The sequence below is a fragment of the Sorghum bicolor genome, chromosome 10 (assembly GCF_000003195.3).
Source record: "Sorghum bicolor cultivar BTx623 chromosome 10, Sorghum_bicolor_NCBIv3, whole genome shotgun sequence".
Taxonomy (NCBI): domain Eukaryota; kingdom Viridiplantae; phylum Streptophyta; class Magnoliopsida; order Poales; family Poaceae; genus Sorghum; species Sorghum bicolor.
In genome coordinates this window covers 50,684,612-50,695,505 of record NC_012879.2, presented here as the reverse complement: position 1 = coordinate 50,695,505, position 10,894 = coordinate 50,684,612, and the positions used below count along the sequence as shown (strand labels likewise).

Below are 10,894 nucleotides of genomic sequence, written 5' to 3'. Positions count from 1 at the left end.
TTTTATTGTCGATGCCTTGTTTAGTTCTAATTTTTTTTTAAAATTCTCTATCACATTGAATTTTTGAACCCATGCTTGATCCATTGAATAGATAAAAAAAATAACTAATTGTATAATTTATATGTAATTTATGAGACAAATCTTTTAAACCTAGTTAATCTATAGTTAGACAACAATTACGAAATAAATAAATAAAAGTATAAAATTGCTACAGTAGCCGAGTCTAACATTTTTTGCGAAAGAAGCCCTGAATTGAAGATCGAAGGGGAGCAAAAGGAGCAGAGGAATCACCAAAACAGCAAACTGACCACTATTGATGCGGTTTGGGATTCATTCAAAATACCGAAATTCTGTAATTGTCCAGGGCAAACACGCAAAACGTCCTTCTGCCCCTCTTCTCTGGTTATAATTTCGGGCATTAATTGCGCGTCTCCTCCCCTCCTCTCCTTCCCTCCCACCTGTGTCGTCGCCTCGCCTATCCGATCTGCCACCTCCTCGCCGTCTCGCACGTTCCTTCCCCAACTCCGCAGCGTAGCCTCTCCGCGCCGCGATCCAGATCCAGGTACGTCTTCTTCCACCCCCCCGCAATTTCACCTCCACCCCGGCTCCTCCTGCGGCAATCCATCGCTCGCGTTGTCCCTACTGGGCGACACGAGCGCGGCCACGCCCACCGCCGAAACACTCTCCGACCTGTGCCCAGCCTGCCGCCGCACTTTCTCCATCTTCTCCGTCCAGCAACAGCGGCTGCGGTTTTACTCTGTCTGTTGTGGATTTGTCTGGATTGCTGATCTCTCTACAATTTCCCGTGGATCGGAGAGTCCGAGTGATCTGCGTGGATTGGGGAGACTCGGATCAGCTCCGCTCCTTTTCCTCGGTACTGATTCTGATGGCGTGGCTGGCTGTTGCCATGTGCAGGTTGTTCAGCATGGGTCTGGTGAAGGAAGGCGTCGACATGGAGGAGGGAACCCTGGAGATCGGCATGGGTGAGTCACGAGCGACGAGATCCAAGCTCGCGCGCAGTGTGCCTTCGGCTGTTCAGTATTGTGCTTTCAGCTGTTGATGTGTTGCTTAGTCATACGGACGCATCACTGGTACTAGCATCATAGCGTGGATATGTAGAGATGATTTGCATTTTGAGGAGATAAACAGTTTGCTTATAAATGATCCTAAGCTACGAGACAATATATTGGGGTCATCGGCTAAATTGTAGCTTGGTTGCATTACCAATGCATTGAATTTTATGAACGTGTGGTATTCGTCGATAACACTGTAGATTTTCCTAACAATACATCAACTCACTGTCCCAGGGCTTTTGTTGCACCATACTACAATGATGCAACAGGATGCATCTGGTTCTTGTAACAATTAGCTTGTGGCTTTGCTCTTTCAACTATGTAACTAGTTGTCAGGTCTGGCACACTTGCTAGATCACGCTTTTAGTTTAAAACTAGTTCATCTATTTGTATGTATTGCTTTTTGGGAATTGTGATTCATGCCACGTCCAATGTTGAAGCTTCATGAATTACCAATTATTGAATCTTGGATATATTGGTCTACATGCCTACACTGAAACATGCCACTGCCATTATAAATAGAAGACTTTTTTGTGTTTTATGTTATGGGTAGCAGAAATTTGTCGATCAAAGTACTGCATATCTTGGGCTTCTTTTGCGCAAGAAGATGTATGTCTGTTTGAAATCATGCTTTTTAGGCTACCTTACAAAGGGGGCATGTACTAGTTAATAATTTACTTTTGTACCTGTGCAGAGTACAGGACTGTATCTGGTGTGGCCGGGCCTTTGGTTATCTTGGATAAAGTAAAGGTGTGTACAGTTTTCTCCAATATGATGCTAAGGCCTTGTTTAGTTCACCCCAAAAACCAAAAACTTTTCAAGATTTCCCGTCACATCGAATCTTGCGGCATATGCATGAAGCAATAAATATAGATGAAAACAAAAACTAATTGCACAGTTTGCCTGTAAATCACAAGACGAATCTTTAAAGCCTAGTTACTCCATGATTAGACAATGTTTGTCAAATAAAAACGAAAGTGCTACAGTGTCAAAATTCTAAAATTTTTTGCATCTAAACAAGGCCTAACTATCTGCAGATTTTGAACAGCTCAGTCTGCTAGCCTCATATGCTCATAGTTCCTTTGCTTGCATATCCATCTATAGGGCCCAAAGTACCAAGAAATTGTAAACATCCGACTTGGAGATGGCACCACTCGCCGTGGTCAAGTCCTGGAAGTTGATGGCGAAAAAGCTGTTGTGCAGGTTACTTCTCCATTCTCTTGATTATCTTTTAGTAGTAGTTCCAATTTGATGTTGACTCTGCAGTATGGTCTGGTTAGGCCCATTCTCAGGAAACTTTGTTAATTAACTGCATTATTCATCAGGTCTTTGAAGGAACTTCTGGAATAGACAACAAATACACAACTGTGCAGTTTACAGGCGAGGTACTTCATCTTGTGACTTATTTGCTGTTTACTTATTAATAAAGTGTTTAGTAGGCTAAAACACTTTGAACTAGATCATTTCAATTTGATAGCTCATAAGGAAAATTTTCCAGATCTATGATCTATGATATGACACCTAGTTTCACCATGAAGTTATCTATAGTAGTCATGTTAATTGACAATTGTATAGTGTATACCAATGGAAGAATAAAGTCCACAAATCTACCAGGCTAAATTAAACAGTGATATTGTTTTCTTCATTACCCTGTTTATTGAGAAATTCCTGTCTTGTTTGATTATACAGTACATTGTGTTTCTTTTATAGGTTTTGAAAACTCCTGTATCACTTGATATGCTTGGGCGCATTTTCAATGGTTCTGGAAAACCTATTGACAATGGCCCCCCGATATTGCCTGAAGCCTACTTGGACATCTCTGGTAAGTAATTTCTAGTTCTAGCTTGCTGCTCTACAATGCTTATGGTTAAGTGCATGTTCATCATGGAGAGTAGTAGGTTTTAGAAGTATTGATTGATTAATAGTGTTAAATCAATGAGTCCATCTTCAAATTTTGTAATTATGTACTCTGATTTTGTTTCAGGAAGTTCTATTAACCCCAGTGAGAGAACCTATCCAGAGGAGATGATCCAAACTGGGATATCCACCATTGATGTCATGAACTCCATTGCTCGTGGGCAAAAGATTCCCCTATTTTCTGCTGCTGGGCTCCCTCACAATGAAATTGCTGCTCAAATTTGTCGTCAGGCTGGCCTTGTGAAGACATTGGAGAAAGGAAAGCATGCAGAGGTAGCTAATGTGTCCTAACTGCAACCCTATCCCCTCCCTATCCCAAAAACATATTTTTCAGAGTACAAACAGTTGAACACACATCTGAGCTCTTAAAAAATCAGAGATATCTTTTGCACACAACTGGCATTCTGTGGGCGCATTGTCTTAAGTTGGGTATGTTGTGCCTGATAGTTTTCATATGTTTCAACATCTTGTTCTTTCAAGTGAGCTACAGCTTTCTTTTGGTACACATTTATATGTAGCATTGTGTATAAATGTATGCTTTACATGTCTAAATATAAATATGGCTTAATCACTGGTTCTGTTTTTTTATAACCTGCAGGGTGGTGAAGATGACAACTTTGCTATTGTGTTTGCTGCTATGGGAGTGAACATGGAAACAGCTCAATTCTTCAAACGTGATTTTGAAGAGAACGGTTCCATGGAACGGGTCACCCTTTTTCTGAATCTGGTACCTACAAGGACTTGTGAATTTGTGATCAACATTCATTTATCATTTTATTTCTCCCAAGGGCGCCATAATCAATTCTGCAATGTTTTAGATGTATCTTGACCAAAAAAACCCACATAATCATTGGCAGAGCTACAACAATATCTTAAGGGGAGCTATCAATGAATTAGGGGGGCCACTAATGATGCATGAATCAAATTAGCCATGTATTACTGTATGTTTATTGAGAATTTTTTTCGGGGAATAAAAAAAATTAAGATCCTAGGGGTGGCCATGCCCAGGTTGGCCTGAACTATCCTCTGCCCCTGCACATAGAGCCAAACATATTCTACATCCGACATAATTAGTTTATAACACAGCGTATTTTTAACTCCTTGTTCCTCTCTGTTTTACAGGCTAATGATCCCACCATTGAACGTATTATCACCCCTCGAATTGCTCTAACAACAGCGGAATATTTGGCGTATGAATGTGGGAAGCATGTACTTGTCATCTTGACAGATATGAGCTCTTATGCAGATGCACTTCGTGAGGTATTGAGTCTTCATACTTTTTGTCATATCTTGTATTTTGAGTCCGTATTTGTTTTAGTACCATTGTTATATTTGCTCGTCATGAAATCTTTAGGGCCTGTTTGGTTGCTTGCCTAGGCAAGGTTGCCTTGCCTGGCCAGGCAGCAATCCAGGCCATCGATTCTGAGTGCCTGGCAGCTAGCATTCCTGCCTGGCTGGCAGGTTGCTTGCCCGGTTAAGGTTGCCAATGCTTTGTGCTGCGATTCTGTTGACCTGATTCAGTCATCATTTTTAAATTCATCGATTCATGAATTATCTAGTGTTGCTGCACATGGGCATTTATTATCCATGTAATGTAATTGTGAGTTCCTGTCAGACTATAAATAAACTGCATTTTCTATTGGTGCCACAATGCTTGTATATAGTGATTTGTAATCAAAAGAAATCACATGATTTTGGTAATGATCTGGTGGTAGAATTGCAATTATTTATTTTGTCATGACATCTTGTTAACACTGCCCCGAATGGATGAAGGGATGCTGGAAATACGTGTTGATATTTCTATTAGCTTCTGGTGCTATTTAGTAGTTCTTCATTAAAAAAACTCAGAAATATTTTATTTTCTAGTATTCCATGTCCCATTTTATATATTTAAGATTAACCTTTGTATTTAGCTAACTAAATGACAAGTTGATGTCATGTTTCTAATAATGCCACATGGGCATTGCACTTTTTTTTGTAGGTTTCTGCAGCCCGAGAAGAGGTGCCAGGTAGGCGTGGTTATCCTGGATATATGTATACTGATTTGGCAACAATATATGAGCGCGCTGGGCGTATTGAAGGAAGAACAGGCTCCATTACCCAAATTCCTATTTTAACAATGCCTAATGATGGTAAGTGAAGTAACCATAGCTTTTTTTAATCTTTATTATTGTAATTATACTATATGTCATATTGTTATCGGTTTTGTACGCTTATGTTCTGAACATTCTTGAGACATTATTTGTAGAACTCTTTCCTGATGATGCTATTACTCCCTCCAGTCACAAAAAATATACTCCCTCCATCCCAAGATAAATGTCGTTCTTGCTTCCCAAAAAGTCAATCGCTTTTAACTTTGACTTACCTTCTGAACATTCTTGAGACATTATTTGTAGAACTCTTTCCTGATGATGCTATTACTCCCTCCAGTCACAAAAAATATACTCCCTTCATCTAAAAAAAATGTCGTTTTTGCTTCCCAAAAAATCAACTGCTTTTAACTTTGACCAAATATATACAAGAAAATACTAATATGTAGTATCATTAGATAGATTATTGAATCTATTTTCATAAACTTATTTGGAGTTACAAATGTTGCTAATATTTTCTACAAACCTAGTCAAACTTAAGAAAGTTTGACCGGCACGAATACCATTATGAAACTTATTTTGGGACAGATGGAGTAGTTATTAGGACCAGACTGGTCATTGAACCAGCAAGGGTGGGGTTCACTGTTCCACTGGCTCAACCGTCGAGAGCCCCTTTCAATAAAAGAACTGTCAAGAATCAAATTGAACTGGCCACAAATACATAAAACTGGTGCCACAATTATCTTCTTGTTTTTTTAATCCTGATAACTAGGCAAATAAGTAACATTTAAAGGTCTAAAGTCAACAATTCGAAAGTTTGGTTACAAATTACATTTTAGTCAAGTTTCGATGTTTGGAAGTGTTTAAGGCTAGCATTTTCTCAAATTGTATAGTTTCATAAAGTATGCTTTTACTATGTTCTATAAGTATTTTTTAACAAAAAAAATACCTAGTTAAGCTTTGTATTTTTGAGATCAATGTCCAAGGCGCCAGGGAGTAATTGTCACGCGATAAATGAATCATGTTACAATCAAGTATGTGCAGTTGTCCTTGTCCAACATGAATCACTGTTGCTTATTTTGGTCTGAGTGCACAATCTACTGAAGTACGGTCTTATCATTTTTTTGTCTGTCCCAGTAGACCATTTTTAGCATGTTGGTCGCATGATTTATTTACCATCTATTTCATTTTGTTGGCCATTTAACACAAGTATACCATGTCTAATATTGTAATATACTCCTAAAACAGATATCACCCACCCAACTCCTGACCTTACTGGATACATTACTGAGGGACAGATATACATTGATAGGCAGCTCCATAACAGACAGGTGCTTTTCTATGTCTTTTATTCTTGAATTAAGTTATCAAATGTTACACCTTCACATGGGCAGCTCTGGAATTATTTATAACTAATTTAGCATTTTTTATTTTCTCTCATAATGACATAATGTGAAGTATTTGTTTATTTTTTACTACCTTGATAGCCTATCTGTGTTGATGTGATGACATTATATTTCTTTCAGATTTATCCACCTATTAATGTCTTGCCATCTCTCTCTCGATTGATGAAGGTAAGATAAGTTTTCTGTATGTTTTCAGCATTTATGTTGAAGGTTAGTTCTAAGAACCACTTAACTCCTGCAGAGTGCTATTGGAGAGGGCATGACACGTCGTGACCACTCGGATGTGTCTAATCAGGTACCTATTATGAGTCCATAGGTTTTTTTTTAAACAAGGGAGTCCATAGGTTTTGTTTTCCTTCAGTCATGATGTCCAAGATGAATTGACATCTACTGTTTTCTGTTCAGCTTTATGCCAACTATGCAATTGGAAAGGATGTTCAGGCCATGAAGGCAGTCGTTGGAGAGGAGGCACTCTCGTCTGAGGATCTGGTCTGTTGCGAGTGAAATAAATTAGTAAGTTAGTGCTTTTTCGGATGTCCAAAACCTAATGTTTTGTTCCTTCTTGCACAGCTTTACTTAGAGTTCCTTGACAAGTTTGAGAGGAAGTTTGTGACACAAGGAGCATACGACACACGGAACATCTTCCAGTCACTTGATCTTGCATGGACATTGCTTCGTATCTTCCCTCGCGAGCTTCTCCACCGTATCCCAGCAAAGACCTTGGACCAGTACTATAGCCGAGATGCCTCCCACTGAATCACTGATTGTTGATCAGTGTTCCAATATTTTGGCAAGGGCAGCTTTGAATAATTGAACAGATTGGCCTTATGGCCCATTTTCCTGTATTTATCTGTAGTCAGGTCCAATTCTTTTCTGTTGGTGAGCGCAAGTTATTTGTAGATGACTCTCGGTCACGGCAATATCTGTAATATTATGTCATGTATCGTTAAATTTCAGTTATTTGGTCTGTTTCACCTGCCAGAACTGTTAGCAAGAGCATTCCGGACCAGGATGCTCGAACACAACTGGTTGTATCTACATTTGTGAATGGTGAATAAAGGAGGGGCAATAAACCGCAGCGAATTATATGCTGCCTGACACTGTTGAAAAAATTCTCTGTTTTGCTGTTTTGACCAGAAGTTATTCAGATTTCATCTGTAATGCGTTCGAACTTTTATCTGAGGGCTAAGATTCAATCGTCCCTCACAAGTTGGTATTCGAGGGAGCAATATGGTGACTTCTTTGACGTGAAGAGAAGAAATTGCTTTTATTTGGGTTAGCAAACAGACGTAATCTGATAGAGGACGTCGGGTTCGTGGTTGCTGTCATCTTGATTTTTGGCTGTGCTGTATGCCTTCTGGGTACATTTACATAGATGTCTTCAAGAACTTTCTGTAGCACTGTGCTCCCATTCTTGATTTTTGGCTGCGCTCCACTGCTGTTCGTTTCAGCTTCTAAATTTGCCTGCCATTCAGCAAAGATTTTCTATCGCTAATTTGTTGTGAGAGAAAAACACCGTTAAATGGCAGACAAATTTGAATGATAAGCTCATGTATTGATTATATACAATTTTGTTAAAGCATTTATGCATTTTTTTTGGTATTACCTTCATCTTAGTAAATGATATAATTCTAGCTTTGATATGAGTCAAACCAACTAAAGTTTATTTATAAAAAAAATAGTATCGATACTCTAAATATATTTATAATATGAAAATATATTCATTATTCATTATGACTATTCCAAACTACAAGACCTTTTGGTTTTTCTATATTCATAACTTTTGTTACACATTCAGATATACATTTCTCTCTTCGTCTCAAAATAACTTTCGTTCTCGCTTTCAAAAATTAACTTTCATTAAATATATATTAAAATATATTAATATTTATGTTACATATAGTTAGTATTGAATCTAGTGTTTAACAAATTTATTTGGAGATACAAATGTTGTATGTATTTTCTATAAATCAAGTCAAACTTGCAATAGGAAACCGAAAACGACAGTTAATTTGGGACGGAGGAAGTATGTCTAGATATATACTAGAAAGTAATGTACTTAGAAAAGCTAAAACGTCGTAATTTGAAATTGTGCAAAACCTTTTTACATAAATTTAGTTGTACTTAACATGGTTTGACTTAACCATATGCTATTTGACTTAACTATTATGAGTTCTTTTTCAAGAAGAACCTAATAAAACGAATAGTCAAATATGAATTATACCAGAAATACATTTATTTATCTTAAAAACGAATAGTGAAATATAAATTATACCAGAAATATATTTATTTATAGGATAGAGGGAGTAGAAGAAGCTGGCCGTGCAACTGTCCAATAAAACTGGTAGCTTCAGGCCGGAGCTCCCGAAGCCTCCTTTGAAATTTTTACAGCGTACTAATTCTTTACCAGGAATGGAATAATCACCGCGCCCTCGGCCCGCGTGTCCCGTCTCCGTCTTAACTACTCGCACTTCCTCACCGGCCACCACCTCCCCCGCCCATCCCGCTCCTTTCTCCGCCCGCACGCCTCCGGGACCCGGCCCCAACCATGGCGACCCACGGCGGCGGCCCGCGCCCCTGCCACCTCCTCATCCTCCTCGCCGCCGCCGCGCTCTACTCCGCGTCCTCCCCCGCCGGCGCCTTCTACCTCCCCGGCGTCGCCCCCCGCGACTTCCAGAAGGTGATCAATCGACCTCATTCCCCGTCTTTCTCGCCCGCATGTTTCTCCGCTTCCACTCCCGGTCGGATCCAGCGCTAAGTGTTACCTCGCGGCTGTCGGTGCCCGCGGATCTGGCTGTGCTTGGAGGAGCGGCCTCAGATCTGGCTTCCGGGACGCGCGGGGGAGCAGCGGGTAGGCGTGTGGTTTAGGGTTTAGGGATACGAAGTTTCTGGATGGATGGACGACAGCATTGGTGTGTCTGCGTGTTTTCGGCGTGGGAAGAAGTGATGTGGCGCGCCATGCCCCCATTCTATCTTTGATCGTCCGCCTTTTCATTTGGCAGTACGGGTAACATGTGTTTTAAGTCATGCAGTGAGGACACTAGTGTAGGTTTCGCATTTTAGATACCTCGCTGTAGTGGTCACGGTAATTACTTTTTTTTTGGTATAAATATGGAGTTTCTGGTGTTTTCTTGATATAACATGCAAGTATTTAGCTCAATCTGTATGATTATAGTTAACGAGCAAGGAGAGTTCATCTCTAGCAAACAAGTAGATGTGTTGCTAGGGTTGCTAGCTAAGATATGAAGGATCGGGATACATATACAAATCCTATAGAATTATGATACACACTCGCCATGTTCCATGATTCCATCACAAGTAGATGTGTTGTGTCTGTTTGTTAATCACGTTTGGATCTCTTGGTTCAATACCTAAATGCAATTCTTTTGAGTTTCAAATGCATATCCCATCGTGACAACAGTTATGCTGAAAATGCTGCATTTTTGTTGTTGGTTGTTGATACCTTAAGTAGTCAATTGTAATGACTATGGTATGAGGCAAGGGGAGCAACTGATACACTGTTGTACAACTCAATCAACACATGTTATTGTCCTGTATCTTTTTAAATTGGGTATTTGTTTGATTCATTACATGGTGGTTGACTCCTGATATCCATCAATTATGCTACTGTGATGTTTGTCATTATATTATAGAAGTGGAGACCCCATGCCGGCTAGATTATATCATTATAAACAGAATATCAGATATTAGTATTGTAGTATTAATTTTTTATGGCCTTTCACTGTGCAGGATGATGAACTTCAAGTGAAAGTCAATAAATTGTCATCTATAAAAACACAGCTTCCATATGACTACTATTTCCTGGATTACTGCAAACCTGAGGCGATTAAGAACAGTGCTGAGAACTTAGGCGAAGTCCTTCGTGGGGACCGCATCGAAAATTCTGTCTACAATGTAAGGGACATGAAACCATTTGATTTATACTAGTTCAAGCAAAAACAAGTGCGATTACTTGAAAAGAAAAAAAAGTACTATGAGAAGCTGTCTGATTAACTGTCATTTTGTTTTTCGATTCATGCAGTTCAAGATGAGGAGGGATGAGAGTTGCAAGGTTGTTTGTCGAAAGCAGCTTTCTCAAGAAGCTGCGAAGAATTTCAAAGAAAAGATTGATGATGAATACCGAGTAAACATGTATGGTTTTAGTTTGCAGCTCATACCTTATTTCTTTCTATGTTAGTATTAGAAATAAGGGGAAGATTGAGGATTTGCCCCTCCAATTATGTACACATGATATCTATTGCTCCATGGTCACTGTCATTTACTAGTTCAACTGCCATGCCCATGAGATGTTGAATTTAAATTTCAAAAGTGTCCTTGAGTTCATAGTTTTTAAGTTGTCACCTAGTTGTCGCCTAGGCGTCGCCTAGTCGTGCCAGGAGCTGAAAAA

At 39.4% G+C, this 10,894-nt stretch overlaps 2 protein-coding genes across 4 annotated transcripts in view; both read left to right on the top strand.

Moving 5' to 3' along the window:
* LOC110431024 (V-type proton ATPase subunit B 1) lies at window positions 402-7,598 on the top strand. Of its 3 annotated transcripts, none has more exons than XM_021449524.1 (15): window positions 402-562; window positions 916-983; window positions 1,768-1,823; window positions 2,178-2,276; window positions 2,399-2,458; window positions 2,784-2,895; window positions 3,058-3,263; window positions 3,589-3,717; window positions 4,113-4,250; window positions 4,972-5,122; window positions 6,329-6,411; window positions 6,607-6,654; window positions 6,728-6,781; window positions 6,892-6,975; window positions 7,057-7,586. In XM_021449524.1, the coding sequence occupies exons 2-15, from the start codon at window positions 926-928 to the stop codon at window positions 7,240-7,242; spliced, it is 1,464 nt and encodes a 487-aa protein (XP_021305199.1). In that variant the 5' UTR covers window positions 402-562; window positions 916-925; the 3' UTR covers window positions 7,243-7,586. The 3 variants fall into 3 exon arrangements, with proteins under 3 accessions (XP_021305199.1, XP_021305200.1, XP_021305198.1); XM_021449525.1 differs by lacking the exon at window positions 402-562 and adding an exon at window positions 604-749; XM_021449523.1 differs by lacking the exon at window positions 402-562 and having other exon boundaries at window positions 872-983; window positions 7,057-7,598.
* LOC8063897 (transmembrane 9 superfamily member 7) overlaps window positions 8,958-10,894 on the top strand; it is a 4,416-nt gene continuing 2,479 nt past the window's right edge. Inside the window, exons 1-3 of the mRNA XM_002438550.2 lie at window positions 8,958-9,166; window positions 10,237-10,401; window positions 10,529-10,638. Of these exons, the coding sequence (XP_002438595.1) occupies window positions 9,035-9,166; window positions 10,237-10,401; window positions 10,529-10,638 (407 nt within the window). The 5' untranslated portion in view covers window positions 8,958-9,034. The remainder of the gene's footprint in view (window positions 9,167-10,236; window positions 10,402-10,528; window positions 10,639-10,894) is intronic.

Excerpts from the sequence above, each read along its gene's own strand:
- LOC110431024 (XM_021449523.1), top strand. The coding sequence starts at position 887 with ATGGCGTGGCTGGCTGTTGCCATGTGCAGGTTGTTCAGCATGGGTCTG. Across the intron at positions 3,718-4,112 it reads TCACCCTTTTTCTGAATCTG|GCTAATGATCCCACCATTGA; the intron begins GTACCTACAAGG and ends TCTGTTTTACAG. Across the intron at positions 6,782-6,891 it reads ACTCGGATGTGTCTAATCAG|CTTTATGCCAACTATGCAAT; the intron begins GTACCTATTATG and ends TTTTCTGTTCAG.